Source organism: Drosophila guanche, unplaced genomic scaffold (genome assembly GCF_900245975.1).
Source record: "Drosophila guanche unplaced genomic scaffold, DGUA_6, whole genome shotgun sequence".
NCBI classification, from domain to species: Eukaryota; Metazoa; Arthropoda; class Insecta; order Diptera; family Drosophilidae; genus Drosophila; species Drosophila guanche.
Window position 1 is genome coordinate 842,546 of NW_022995744.1, and position 15,153 is coordinate 857,698.

Consider the following 15,153-nt stretch of genomic DNA (forward strand, 5'->3'; position numbering starts at 1 on the left):
AAGTTGTATCTACATACATGTGTTTACATATATGCATATATACATATATATGTTTTTATATTTATCTGGATTTGGTAACAATGTTGATAAGACGTCAGCAACGAAGTCGAGCAGCGAAGGCGTTTCCATAATATATGCATACAATTTTGAATAAAGCAGTATAAAATCTGCATATACAAAAATTACAGCATACAATTACAATAACGACTTTTATTGGTATATTTATTTTTTCCAACCCCCAAGGGTCCGTCCACCAACCCCCACCCCTCATTCAGCACATGTTGTGGCAGGTCAGGTTCATACGCCAAGCCCCGAAAACAAAATCAAATCATCAAAACGAATTTTCGTTCCATCGCAGTTCAGAAAGTCAGCGCACCAACACGTACATTACTTGCAGTCTCCGTGTGAATCAAGACAGAACCGGTTTAAAGCGCTAAAAAATATTTGGCTACACGCATTTATACAAATGTAGCTGGGACTGCTAGCTGCGTGCTATGCACTAATACACTTGTAGCTGGGACTTCTAGCTGTGCGTTCTACACGCACTAATACTTGTAGCTGCGACGTTGGCAGATGCCTGGGACTTCGCGACGCACATTCTGAGGTGATGTTTCGCTTGGCTCAAATTAACAATCTACTATACTAGTTGGTTAGTTCTGATAGTCCACTATAATATTTGGTTAGTGCTATGATGCTGAGCTAGTCACAACATTAAAAAAAAAAATGTAGGGTTCGGTTTATTTTTTATTTGAAGTTTGGCAGGCATTTTTTTTCGGCGATGCTGGATACCTGCCGTTAGGTGATAATTTTAAAAGGAATATCAAAAGTGAGTAACCCGTTTTGTGTTGGATTTGGTTACTTACGGTATATATAAAAAATGAGAACGTATATTTTGGTATATTTTTGAGGGTCAGACGGTATATTTAATCGATAAATCCGCGGTCAGCTGGAATCGACAATACAAATAACGGGAAGACACACAGAAACATCGCAAGTGCGGGCCAGAAATAATTTTATTATTGAAGTGATAACATCCATTTTCGCTGTAGTGATTGAATAAAAAAAAAAGAGAAGTGATAACATAACACATAACGAATAACACAACGAGAGCTATTGCACATTCGGAAATTTAATCGCAAACCAGCTGCTCAGGAAAATTGTAAACAAGAAAAAGACAAAAAACAAACATTTCATTGGAAAGTGCGAGAAGAAAGGGCAAGACAAGAACGAACAAACTTGCAATAGAAAAAAACCTCAACTTTTTCTCAGTCGAAATACATACGCACATACATAGTATTCAAAGCATGAATCTATCATTTGCTGGTTGCGGATTCTTGGGTATCTACCACGTTGGAGTCGCCGTCTGCTTCAAGAAGTATGCTCCACACCTATTGCTAGAGAAAATTGGTGGAGCTTCGGCCGGTTCCCTGGCAGCATGTTGCTTGCTCTGTGATTTGCCATTAGGTGAGTTTTATGTTTTGATTTATGCCGCCTGCACTTATGAATGTACATAAATGCAAATATATGTACATATTTATGAACAAAGAACAGTTGACTCCAGTTCAGTGACTCGTCATTTGATTGCCCGTTTCGTGTTTGTGGGTCACAAGGAAGTTCCTTCGGGAACCTAATATTGTGTGTGAGTGCTCCAAATTGTCGAGGGGGCTCGTCTCTGCCATGAAAACTACGACGCAGCTGAAATCCACACGAAAACATGTTTCATGGGCAGGGACAACGCATTTTTGTAGAGCGACAACAACGAAACAAATAAAGGGGCGGGTAACACAAAACAAGCGCATATATGTGTACACATGGAATCTACATTCGTACGCTGTCACATATATGTATGTATGTACATACATACATACATGCTGAAGGTCGAGCTGTTTGTTTTGTTTGAGAGGCGCGTTCAACGGAACTTATTTAGGAATGTGTTGTTATTGTTAAAGTCTATGTACAACTGTGGGATGGGATATTTATAAGTCTTGATATTGCTTTATATATTTAAATGTATTTGTGGGTATTCGTATATTTGTGTAACGCTCCGTTTGTATAATGGGTATACACTTTATACCATAACGATATACCTCATTTTGAAATACACTTGTAACAGTGGATGCAAAATTTGGTGGCTCTAGCTGCTATAGTCTCTGAGTACTAGGCGCTGATCAGGACGGACAGACGGACGGACAGACAGACATGGCTCAATCGACTCGGCTATTGATGCTGATCAAGAATATATATATTTTATGGGGTTGGAAACGTTTCCTTCTGTACGTTACATACTTTGTGCACAAATACAATATACCCTATTTATTCTTCGAGTACCGGGTATAAAAATGTCAATCAAACAAAGGTGACAAACTAGTGGGAAGAGATCAAAAACAAATGTCGGAGTATTACTCATGGGTTTTGTGCAATAAGTAAATATGTAAGTTTGTATGTGTGTATGAATGGAATACGGCCTTATCATTTGACCAAGGGAGCACTGGCACGCGGTCGCCAGTTATAACACTACACGACAAAATCGATCTTTTTTTTCAAGGAAGCGTGTTAAGTGTATTTCAAAAATTCGCCCCGCTCCCTTCCTCCTCCACAAAGGGCGAAAATCTGCTGTATCCACAATGTAAAAGAGAAAACTAAAAATACCATTCCGTAGGGAATGACCATATCTATCAGATCACCAAATTGGGATTCGATTGGATCATTATTATAGCCAGAATGTCCAACAGCTTATCTTTTGCACATTCTCTCATTCCACACTCTGTTTCGGGCAGTGTGTGGCCCTAGGGGTGGGGGCGAGCTAAATGAGCGTGATGTAGATGTACAGTTGCGGCGAAAATAATAGCACCGCGTGGTACAACAGTCTTTATTGTTTACAAAAATGGGTTCTATACACAAATTTTTGAAGTAATATAAAGTAGGTTGCGATGTCTTCTATCTGAGAAAGGTGACCTTACTCTTACAAAAAGAAGCGAAATTGAACGGCAACAAAAATAGCACCAAAATTTGTATTTTATATAAACTTTTACTTTTCCCAGCTTTTTAATATATAATGTTTTTAGTTGATATAATAATCGGTAGATTAAGTCGTTTGTAAACAGATAGTTAAAAAATATTAGTTGTTTTGGGTCGTCGAGAGCACTTTAGGGAAGAAAAAAGCCAAAGGATCAAAATATTAACTCTAAAAGAAGAAATCAATCCTTATGCGAGGAAAATAGTAGGTTCCTCATCTAAAATAATTCGTATTGCTTTAACACATGTATCCAACAAGAAACTCGTGAAAGAACTGGCGCAATATACCCATTTCGGTTGAAATGCTGGTTCCTGAGAGCAAGAGGGGTCCTTTTAAGCCGGCCACAGAGCTTAAAGCGAAGCTAGATTTAGCTTAAAAGAATATAAATTAAGTTTTCGAAGTCTGAGAAAAAAATCCAGTTTAGCAAAGACATGGGGCAAAGTAAATAAAAGGTAGAAAAAACACTGGAGTTGGCCCAAAATATATATGTATATAGATCCTGTGATCCGGAGGAAGCCAAAGTTTTTTGTTGCCAAAACTTTAGATCTTATGTAAAACGACTACCTAATGAAAAACACAACCCTTTGACACATTTTTATATCTAATAATCATGCTGAGACAAGAATCATGGTATGTGCATGCCTTTCGTATTATGGAGGTGGTTCCCGTGCTGGAATCGATGATGAATCAACATGTCTTTGTTATTATATGATAAAACAATAATGCTGCGTTATATGCAATAGAAAATGCCATTGAGTTGTGTCTTTTCATCAGGGAAATGACCCAAAACAGACCAGATAGAGAGCTCTAATGGGTTTTAAAACAGTGACATTTATGGAATGTTTTCTCTTGCTAAGTCCCCAGATATGAACCATAAAATCCGTAAAATCTTTGGGGAACAGTTAACGAATATGTTGCTAATACGAAATAAAAAAAAAGTGTGACATTTGGGGGTTCTGCCAGATTTGTGGAGATGAATCCCCCAGGAAAGACGCGAAAATAAGTTTCGATTTTATGACAGGACTCTCAGAATTTGCTGCCAAAAGCTTTAAAACATATTATTAACCTTTGAAAACAATTAAAGTAAACTATGGTAATGAAAATTGTGGAAACTTCTGTTAAATTTTCAGTTTTTTGAGCTTTTATGAAATTGTTGCTTTTTTTGTTGCCGGCCAAATGCCGGAATAATTCCTTTTCCTTCCAAATATTTCCAACTAAAGCCATCAAAGCATACCATCTCTCTCGGATAAGTTGAATTAAGCCTCAAATTTGATATAATAGTTTTAAAAGCCTTCATTAGAACCATTGTTTTAACAAAATATCTGAAAGAAAAAACTATTTTCATGGTGCTATTTTAAACGCTCAAGAGGTTTAAATAAAAATAGCAGTTTTTAAAAATTCCTAATAAAAAACTTTTGGCATAGAACAAAAAATATATCTTCAGCCCATATTATAAGCCCCATATCTCTCAGAAAAAGTTGATTTGGTTCCTTGAGGAAAAATCGTGTCGGGCAGAGTAGTCGGCGGGGAATAACGTCAGCAGCGTTCGACCGTTAAAATAATCAATCGTCTTGAATGTTCTTGTCGATGCCATGGATGATCATCACCCCTCGCTGTCGATGGTGCATCACTCTGAATTGTTCCCTTTTGCACATTTGGATCTCCTCTCAATGGACTCTCATTTCACATTTCCTCCTCCTACCTGATATTGTGGACGCTTATTTCTGAAACCACTTTTGTCTCGCCTATCAAGAAAGTTCGACAGCCTGTGTTCAACAGGTGATATTTAACAGGTAAAGCAATGCATTAGACACACGCACAGGTCAGTGGGATCTTTCATTTTAAAAGCCACTTTAATTTCCGCAGTTACCTGGAGATACCAGTCAAGGTTGCTTTAGGAAACGATCAACATACAAAACTGCGCTCTTATAGCCTTGTTTATTAACCGTTAAAACACAGGAAAGTGCGACTAAGTGCCGGAGCACTTGGCTCGCGAAGAAGTCATTCGTGTACCTTTTGTGTAGAGATAATCTAATTTTGTTATTCAATTTTCCCATTGCAATAGTTAAGTTGCCCTGCATTGACACTGCCAAGCGACTGGGCCTATTCCACGAGGTGTTATCAGTCGGTGTAAATCGCCTTGTTTTGATGGATTTTCTTTGGGGTTCAAGAGCAAAGACAGTCTGGGGAGCAGGGGCGACTTCTGTAGCGGGACTTCTAAACACAAATAGGTATATGTACATATTGTATTGATATTTAGTTAATAAGAGCCAATGGCCGACCCTCAAGCTTCCTACTCTCCTGCTATCAGAAATTTGAGAATTATTAACAGCAATTCATCATCGGTACAAATGTACATATGAATACGAATTCGTATGTAAAGCTTCATGGCTTATCTACAGAAATTACCTTTACCGGTCTCTTATCATGTGGGAGTCATATTTATTATGGGCTGCCATTGTTGTCCCCTGATAGCCGTTGCCCAAAGTCCAAGATTAGGGTGTATCAGATATACACGTGCAAGTGTATATCATACAAGTGCATTCATACTATTCAATGTATACTATTGGCTGATTCGATGTTGTTACATTTTGCAATATGAGTCAAGTGCAGATGTTAATTCAAGTCGCGCAATAAGTTCTTTGTTTCGGCTTAGATTGATCATTGTATATGTACTCATACTCATACATATGTATGTACATACATGCAGCAAAATGAAAACATCCCTGCCCCGCACTTGACGTCAATTGATATGGGCTTAGTTCCCTATGTCCAACACATTGGAGCACAAAGCAAATAATTACACACACAACTATATTGTACATATGTACGTTTGTATGTTAATTTGCAGCTGGCTTTTATAATATACATATGTACATATATTTGGCCTCTTATCAGTTAACTTCAATACGGCTTTGTGGGTTCCTCTATGAGTAGCGTATCTTTCGCTGATCTCGCACACAATCATTTGCCAATGTACATATGTATGTATGTACATAATGGGGTTTTGGAATAACAGGCATGTAGCATCATTGTTGATTGACACAGTTTCCTTCTGCGGCAAAAAAAAACTAATCGGCATATCGTGGAGATAGCGTTACACAAGCTGGTTATGGGTCTCATTCGCGTGAATTCAGCTGAAGGGCAGATGTAAAACCGATACTTACATACATACATATGTATGTTTTTAGTACCTTCCTCTCTATGAAACCACCCTGCACACCAGAAGAAGGAAGTAGAAGCATTTTAGAAGGCCGGTCCAAAATATGTTGCCAAGATTGGACTGGCCTATACATACATACATATGTATCTAAATACATATGTAGCCGGCTAACTTTCGGTTTAGGTTTAGAAGTAAGCTTTAGTTTAGAATTGGACGAATAAATGAACGGAGCGTTAATATCAACTCCGACACGAGTCGTATGTTTGAAAACATTAAACTTGTACAGTCTGAACAATAAGTCCATAATTCTAGTTCATACCAGATGCTTTTTCAGAGAGACACATAAGAAATAACGAGTAAGAAATTAAGCACGAATGTTCATGTGCCACCGTAACTTAGTGCATAAGAATTACGAATTATCATGGGCCGCCCTAACTTATCCAGTCTGATACTGAGGGCTCCGATGCAGTAGATCCCGTTGCAGCGGGCGGCTAATTGGGTGCCAGCGAACGCATTTGTTTTGTGCGCGGGCGGCTCTTATTTCTTTTGTGCGCGGCCGGCTCTTCGGCTAACTTTCGGTTTAGGTTTAGAAGTAAGCTTTAGTTTAGAATTGGAAGAATAAATGAACGGGGCGTTAATATCAACTCCGACACGAGTCGTTAAACGTGTATTAATATAATTATATTGTTGAGCCTTAAGGGCCAACGAAATAGAGGGCAGTTACCCTCTCAACATAATCTTCGGTAGAAGACTTAGTTTCCAACGGCAACCGCTACAAGAGCGGGCCACGGGAACCCGATCGCTGCCGCCGGAGCCAACGCAACGCAGCTCCGGACCAACACGACATAAAGATAATTTGTATCCTTCTTTATAAATAAATGTGCCTTAATGTTTACATAAATTTTGTTCTGACTGCATGCCCCACATTTCGTTAAGCGGAAGAAGCAGAAATTCTTTTCCAATACAACCGCAATATCACGTGATGAGGCTTTTTATACCCGGTACTCGAAGAGTAAATAGGGTATATTGTATTTGTGTGAATAACGGTTGTATGTAAAGCACAGAAGGAAACTTTTCCGACCCCATAAAGTATATATATTCTTGATCAGCATCAATAGCCGAGTCGATTGAGCCCTGTCTGTCCGTCCGTCCGTCTTGTTTGTCGGCTAGTTCTCAGAGACTATAAGAGCTAAAGCCACCAAATTTGGCTCCGGACTGCTGTATGCTTACACTGAAACCAGTGTATTTCAAAAATTAGCTCCGCCCCCTTCCGCGCTCGCAAAAGGGCGGCGAGCAAAAGGAGCGTGTTGGCGTGAGAAGTGTTTTAGATGACAGATGAAGAAAATATTTAAAATTTGACAAAAAACCGCTAAGGTGCAGATGTAGTACTGAGTGCCGGGTATAAAAGTTGTGACGCATAAGAAGCGTCTCACACGTCCCTTCTCGCTTTTTTTTGCCTTCACAAGTGAGAGAGGAAATGTTTGGCGCGGAGTCGGAACGGAGCAGAAGAGCGCTTCTTGTCGGGCTAACATATGTTTGTTATACCAGAAAAACGGTGATATGTGCATAAAGAAACTATATAAGGAGGCCTCGTCGGTGGCAGAGTTACTCGCTGCGTTACCCAATTCTCAGTGCACGTTTGCTTGTCGGCGCGGAAGGTTGGTTGCGGACAAAATTTTTTTTTTCAATTTTTTTTAAATGTTTATTTTTTCAGAACACAGGCTACTATAACTAACTAAAACTAGTCCATAATTTTTTCCGACGAGACCTCCTTATATAGTTGTTTTATGGATATGTGCCGCTCCAGCTGGCAGAGCAGAGGGGCTCTTCCCTCTTGATCTGCTCTTTTGTTGAAAGTTTTCTGCCTTCAGCGTTCAATGGAAAGCAGCATAAAATGCATGCATGTGTTTGTACATATGTACATATGTATCTCGTGGATGTATGTATGTACATCTCTATGTACGTACAGATTTACATATATCTGTTCCGCTCGCGCTCAGCATACAAGGCGTGTGATAAAAACTTGTTTTTATTATCCATTCGAGTCGAGCCCCCAAGAAACTGTATTGTATTTTTGTTGCTATAGCTCTCTGTTTCGTTTCTCTTCACTATGTCGTTTCTTTGCTGTTCGATCTCCCGTTATGTGCAACCTCCAGTTGTGCACTTGACTTTCGCCAAACAACTGAATTGTTTGTTTAGTGATTTCTCTGACGGTTGTACACGTACATGGGTATGTATGGATGCATGTAAGTGCATATATAATGCACATACAGTCATGTCAAAAATAAGGATACTTGGCCATGCTTTAGCAAAGGCTCTGTAAATTGTCTGTTTTCAGGAATTTTTAGGTAGTCTTAATTTTTCTTAGTTAATTAATGTTCGTATTCCATAAAGTAAAAGAAAAAATCCAAATTTACAGTAACAAACATCGAATTTTTCTGCTTGGCTCTAGCGCTATTGAGCCTTGACCCAGCTCTCGACAAATGTACATAGTACATATGTACATGTTTGTATATATGTACATATGTTTGCGCACGTATTTTAGATCTGCTTGACTAATAATATTATATTTCAAGTAATAATTTTTACGAAATGATTTATATTTATTAATATTTATATTTATATTTTACAATTTTAAATACGTCTACATCTACATCTCTACATCTTGCCCCCCTCGCCTAGAGCATAAAGCAACTATATAAGGAGGTCTCGTCGGAAAAAATTATGGAATAGTGCGAGTGAAAAGTGCGAGTGAAAGGGCTCTCGCTGTAAGTGTGAGGGCAACGACAATGGAGTGTGCTGATTAATCATTTGAAGGCAATGTGACAAAAAATTAGAATTGTTTCATAATTTAATTTTTAATAGTTTGCTTCATAATAGTAGTCTGTGTTCTGAAAAAATAAACATTTTGAAACAATTTCAAAAAAAAAATTCGTCCGCAGCCAACCTTCTGCGTCGACAAGCAAACGAGTAACTCTGCCACCGACGGGGCCTCCTTATATAGTTGCTTTATGGCCTAGAGCCACACACTACACGAAGCAGAGTGAGAGAGAATGTTGAAAAATAGTTTAAAGGAGAAGGGACGTGTGCGACGCTTCTTACGCGTCACAACTTTTATACCCGGCACTCAGTACTACATCTGCACCTTAGCGGTGTTTTGTCAAATTTCACACTTTTTCTTCATCTGTCATCTACATCCACAACACTTCTCACACCAACACGCTCCTTTAGCTGCCCCCCTTCGCTATACCCACACACTGCAGACTCGGGGTAGAGGCAGAGGCAGAGGCCGCACACTGCGCGAAGCAGAGTGTGAATGAGAGAATGTGCAAAAAACAAATATACAATAAAAATATAATATTATAAATAATAAGCTGCGGGACGGGGTGGGTTTAGCCACTGCAAATTAATTTATTCATACTGGCTATAATAATGGTCCAATCGAATCCCAATTTAGTGATCTGATAGATATGATCATTCCCTAAGGAATGGCGTTTAAAGTTTTTTTTATCTTCAAAATTGTAGGTTTGGGAGGTTTTCGCCCTTTTGCTGTTGCGGAAGGGGCGGGGCTCATTTTTGAAATACACTTGTAACAGTGTGAGCATACAGAAGTCTGGATGCATAACTTGGTAGCTCTAGCTTTTATGGTCTCTGAGATCTAGGCGCTCAACAAGACGGACGGACAGACAGACATGGCTCAATCGACTCGGCTATTATTGCTGATCAAGAATATATGTATATACTTTATGGGGTCGGAAACGTTCTCTTCTGTGCGTTACATACAACCGTTATACGCACAAATACAATATACCATATTTCCTCTTCGAGTACCGGGTATAAAAAGTGCTGACTCGGCTATTGAGCTGATCAAGAATACGCTTCTTTCTGTGCGTTACATACGTCATACATATGTACATACATCTACTTTTGTGCTCAAATACAATATACCCTATTTACTCTTCGAGTATACGAATACAGAGCATATGTACATAGGTAGGCGCACGGTTATTTAGAGATTCATCAGTGAAAGACTGGACAATCACCTCCCTACTTTATTGTTGTTGACAATGGAAAGTAGAATATCGCGCATTCTAATTTGATATTTTGGAATGGGTGTGGTGTGAAGGGTGATGGCTGGGTGGGTTGGGGGGGGGGGGGGGGGGGGGGGGGGGGGGGGGGGGGGGGGGGGGGAGTGGTGGCACTGGGACTGGAAATGTATTTCGCTCTTTTGGACACGCGCCCATCTTCGGCACATTACAAGCTCCACTTGATAGTTCAATGTCATAAGTGCTTTTATAATCAATGATAAGACGCATTATATCATATAATCCGTAACTAACTATGGTTTGTTTCCACTGGTCAAGTCCCAATGCACATGGGCTTACATTTATGTATATGTATATGTATGTAAAATATATATGTATGATATATATAAGGCTCGTGCAGGTTAAAGTGATTTTCGACAGACAAGACTAGCGTTTTCTTGTCGGAAGGATTTTAATTCGCTTTACGACAATTTCTGGAATAAATGGAATACCTCGAAGATCTTCATACATACATACACTTCATATGTATGCTCATTGGCATTTCTCCTCGAATCTAATCAAAATATTTATAAAGTGCTGGGCATGGGAAGTAGTTTTCTTATCGGCATTGGGACATGGCACATGCCAACCGCGAAACTAATTATTATACGTAGTACTCGAAGAGCTAATAGGGAAATGAATTTGTGGTTTCCAACACTAAGAAGTAGTGATTCTTGATCAGCATCAATAGCGAAGTCTAGTCTGTCTGTCTGTCCGTCTGACCGTCTTGTTTGACGCAGAAACTATAGAAGCTAGAGTCGCCATATTTTGGGTGAAGACAAAAATCTCCTGTATCCACTATTGGAAAGATAAGAGAAAACTAAAAACGCAATTCCGGACAGAATTGGATCATTATTAGAACCAGAATGCCGAAATTCATGTCCAGGGGCTAACCCCCACCCCTTCCAGCAGATTTTTATACCCGGTACTTGAAGAGTAAATAAAATATTTGTGCACAAAAGTGGATGTATGTAACGCACAGAAGGAAGCGTATTCTTGATCAGCGTCAATAGCCGAGTCGAAATAGCCGTGTCCGTCCGTCCGTCCGTCTTGTTGACCGCCTGGATCTTAGAGACTATAAAAGCTAGAGCCACCGAATATTGCCTTCAGACTGTTGCGATATCATTATATTTTTGAAATACACTTGTAACAGTGTGAGCATACAAAAGTCTGGATGCAACATTTTGTGGCTCTAGCTCTTATAGTCTCAGAGTACTATGCGCTCATCAGGACGGACAGACAGACATGGCTTAATCGACTCGGCTATTGATGCTGATCAAGAACATATATTCTGGACGTTGATATGCAATGACTGCACCATCGAGTGGCCCATGCGACACCAAGCCAAAGCCTGTTACGCGCGGAACCCATCAGAACGCAGCCCTCCTCCCGCCCAACCGACCGAGGGGCGCTGCCGCATGACGAGCGGCGCGATTAACCGAACCGGTCGCGAGCATGCAGGAAAGATAGATGTTTGGATAATATTCGAGGAAAATTAGAACTAAACACAACTAAACTAGAGCAAGTATAGCTAAGAAACTAGCTACGGGAGAGGTGTAAGAGATTTAAGAAGAGGGAAGGGAGTTAGTCGAGGATATAATGTGATATATATACTTTATGGGGTCGGAAACGTTTCCTTCTGTGTGTTACATACTTTGTGCACAAATACAATATATCCTATTTATTCTTCGAGTACCGGGTATAAAAACGCCATTCTATAGGGAAGGACCATATCTATCAGATCACCAAATTGGGATTCGATTGGACCATTATAGCCAGAATGAAAAAATTCATTTGCAGTGGCTAAACTCACCCCGTCTCGCAGCTTATATTTGTTGTTTGCACATTCTCTCATTTACACTCTGCTTCTTGTAGTGTGCGGCCTCTGCCTCTGCCGCGTCTCTGCCGCGTCTCTGCCTCGTCTCTGCCTCTGTCATGACTCTGCAGTGTGTGGCTTAAGGAAGGGGTCGAGCTAAAGGAGCGTGTTGATGTAGATGACAGATGAAGAAAAAATGTATAAAATTTTACAAAAAACCGCTAAGGTACAGATGTAGTACTGAGTGCCGGGTATGAAAGTTGTGTACAAACATACATACATATGTACATATATGAACGATATGGAGGTTGCGTGCTTATCAGCGAACGCGTTTATTAATTGCTGCGTGCCTTGGGGGTCGAACAAAAACAAACACTTCCAAACCACTCAAGGCTTGCGCGTCATTTCCTATCATAACCGAGTAGAGCACCCAACAGCAATAATAGCAGCAAAGCTAGAACACTATGTTGTGACCTTTTCGATGACACAATGACGCAAAACCCCAGAGCATTATCAGACATAGGCTCCGTGCCTAGATCTCCTGATAGCCCTGATTAAGCCCATCCAAGAGAAAATATTATACAAGGCTGATTAGCGAAACTATCAAAATACGACAACGTGTATTTTTATATTTGTATGTACTTTATTCTAATCAAAGCGTCTTCTTCCCGTTCTAATGCAGGCAGCATGACATCGGATTTCTTTCGGGTGGTGAACGAGGCTCGTCGCTACTCACTGGGTCCTTTCAGTCCTTCCTTCAATATACAAACCTGCCTGCTGGAGGGCCTGCAGAAGCATCTGCCCGACGATGCCCACAAGCGCGTTAACGGTCGGCTGCACATCTCCCTGACCCGTGTGTACGATGGCAAGAATGTGATCATCTCTGAGTTCGAGTCTCGGGAAGAAGTGCTACAGGCCCTGCTCTGTGCTTGCTTCATACCGGGCTTCTCAGGAATTCTGCCTCCACGTTTCCGTGGCGTTCGCTACATGGACGGTGCCTTCTCCGATAATCTGCCCATTCTAGATGAGAATACCATTACGGTCAGTCCCTTCTGCGGGGAGAGCGACATCTGCCCGCGCGACCAGAGCTCCCAGCTCTTCCACCTGAACTGGGCAAACACCAGCATCGAGATCTCAAGGCAGAACATCAATCGATTTGTAAGGATTCTGTTCCCTCCGCGGCCCGAGTTTCTCAGCAAGTTCTGCCAGCAGGGATTCGACGACGCCTTACAATTCCTGCATCGCAACAATCTAATTAACTGCCGTCGCTGTGTGGCGGTACAGTCCACGTTTGTCGTCTCTGAGACAGTGGCCCAGCCGCAGGAGTTCGATCCAGAGTGCAGGGAGTGCAAAAAGCATAGAAAGGTACGTGACTCTATACTAATTTTGCGTAAACAGAGCTCTTCTAAGAATATATAACCATATGCAGGACGCATTGAGCTCAAACATGCCACAAACGGTTTTGGATGTGATACAGGACTACATCGAGCAGGCGAACAAAGGCCTTGCCAACTGGATCTTCAAGCATCGGGGCATCAAACTGCTCTCGCTGCCAGCGACTGTGCCTATGGACTTCTTCCTGGCCACCATATCCAAGTAGGTTACTTGCATGGACAAACTTTTGAATTGTTTTTAAACTACTCACATAATTATCAAACTTTTCTCAGAATATCGACACTGACCCCAAAACTTACCAAGCAAGCCCGACAAATGGTGGAAGAGTTGATTAATCAATTGAATAACGCCATGCAAATCCGCCTGCTCAATAAATTCACGGTGAGTGAGCTCTAGATAAGCCATTTCCCTTGGGGAACAAATAAAGAAAACAACAATCGATGCCTTTATTATTTTGCAGCTGTATGATCAGCCGCACTTTGATGCCACTGGACTGCTGCATTCGAACCGGCTATATGGACCCAGAGTCTCCATTCTTGTGGATGAGTGGTAATTAGATGGAGAACAACCTTCCGTTGATCAGCTAGTTGCAAATGACGATTGAACATTTTAGCGGTGCCACTCCCCTGGAGGACGATGTCGATAACTTTGAGCATGTTCTCAAGATGACCACGCACAACGATGCTCTCTACGCCTACTACTACACCGACAACAACACGAACAAGGTGAAGGTAACCGAGATATTTGACTTTGACGATATGACGGAGCACGATGAGCTGGCCACAGACCTACAGATCTACGAGGGCTCAGTCGAGGATCATCCGAATCCCCACCAGCACAGCCACAACACGGTCGTCAGCGAGTGGAATGGCGTCGAATCAGGTTGGTTGAATATTCATTGATTGGAGGGAATGGCCCCTATTTTATAGCGCACAATGTCATCCAATCATCCGGGATTCATCATTTGTAAATTTAACACAAACCAAAACTTTCTTGCAGTACAAATCATGCCCACGACTCCCGAACTGCACGACGTAGCCTTTTAAAGCACTCCACCCAAGCACTAGTCATCGCACTTTTCATGCACCTAGTATATATTTAGCATTCTTAGAGTACAAATTGTCTATCTGTGGCAGGTAACTAATCAAAATTGTATGTCTATACATGTTGATTCTCATCCCGAAACAAATTCCAAAAAAATTATACCACACCACACACATTTACATATGCATGTTTATATCTTAAAAGTGATTTTAGGTATTGTATTTTTGTATGTTTTACGCCATCTTCGCAGACTTTTTCATCGATGCTCAGACGCCAAATGTGGATGTGGATGCCCCGAAACCACACACGTCACACTTTCCACAACCGGATTTTGAGGCCGAGTCAGATGCTAGTGTTCTCAGTGATCCCGAGGCGGATCAAAGTTTTAGACCCTCTACGCAAAGCAACGACATGTACATAGAAATTGAATGAGAGTTGAGCGATGAACGATGAGTCAGCGGACGTAGCTTTAGTATCCCTCGTCTTATGAACTGTAACGAAACATCTCCAAAGCGGCTTGTAGCAAAGCGAAAGGCCTTAGTAGCGTTTCCATTATATTGTAAAACTAGCTTTAGTACGACCAACGTATGTACCTAACTTAACATAGCGTATGCTGCCATTGTATCCCCCCCCC

General features: G+C 40.9%; 1 protein-coding gene across 2 annotated transcripts; it reads left to right on the forward strand.

Annotated features, from left to right (window-relative positions):
* Positions 1 to 1,000: 1,000 nt before the first annotated feature.
* Positions 1,001 to 15,146, forward strand: LOC117579548 (1-acylglycerol-3-phosphate O-acyltransferase Pnpla3). 2 transcript variants are annotated; one of them, XR_004573498.1, is made up of 8 exons: positions 1,001 to 1,464; positions 12,763 to 13,445; positions 13,510 to 13,676; positions 13,748 to 13,856; positions 13,936 to 14,024; positions 14,089 to 14,357; positions 14,475 to 14,611; positions 14,770 to 14,892. XR_004573498.1 is itself a non-coding variant. In XM_034265466.1 (7 exons), exons 1-7 carry the CDS (start codon positions 1,305 to 1,307, stop codon positions 14,949 to 14,951), a joined length of 1,659 nt encoding a protein of 552 aa, XP_034121357.1. In that variant the 5' UTR covers positions 1,004 to 1,304; the 3' UTR covers positions 14,952 to 15,146. The 2 variants fall into 2 exon arrangements, 1 of the variants encoding a protein (XP_034121357.1); XM_034265466.1 differs by lacking the exon at positions 14,475 to 14,611 and having other exon boundaries at positions 1,004 to 1,464; positions 14,770 to 15,146.
* The last annotated feature ends 7 nt before the right edge of the window (positions 15,147 to 15,153 follow it).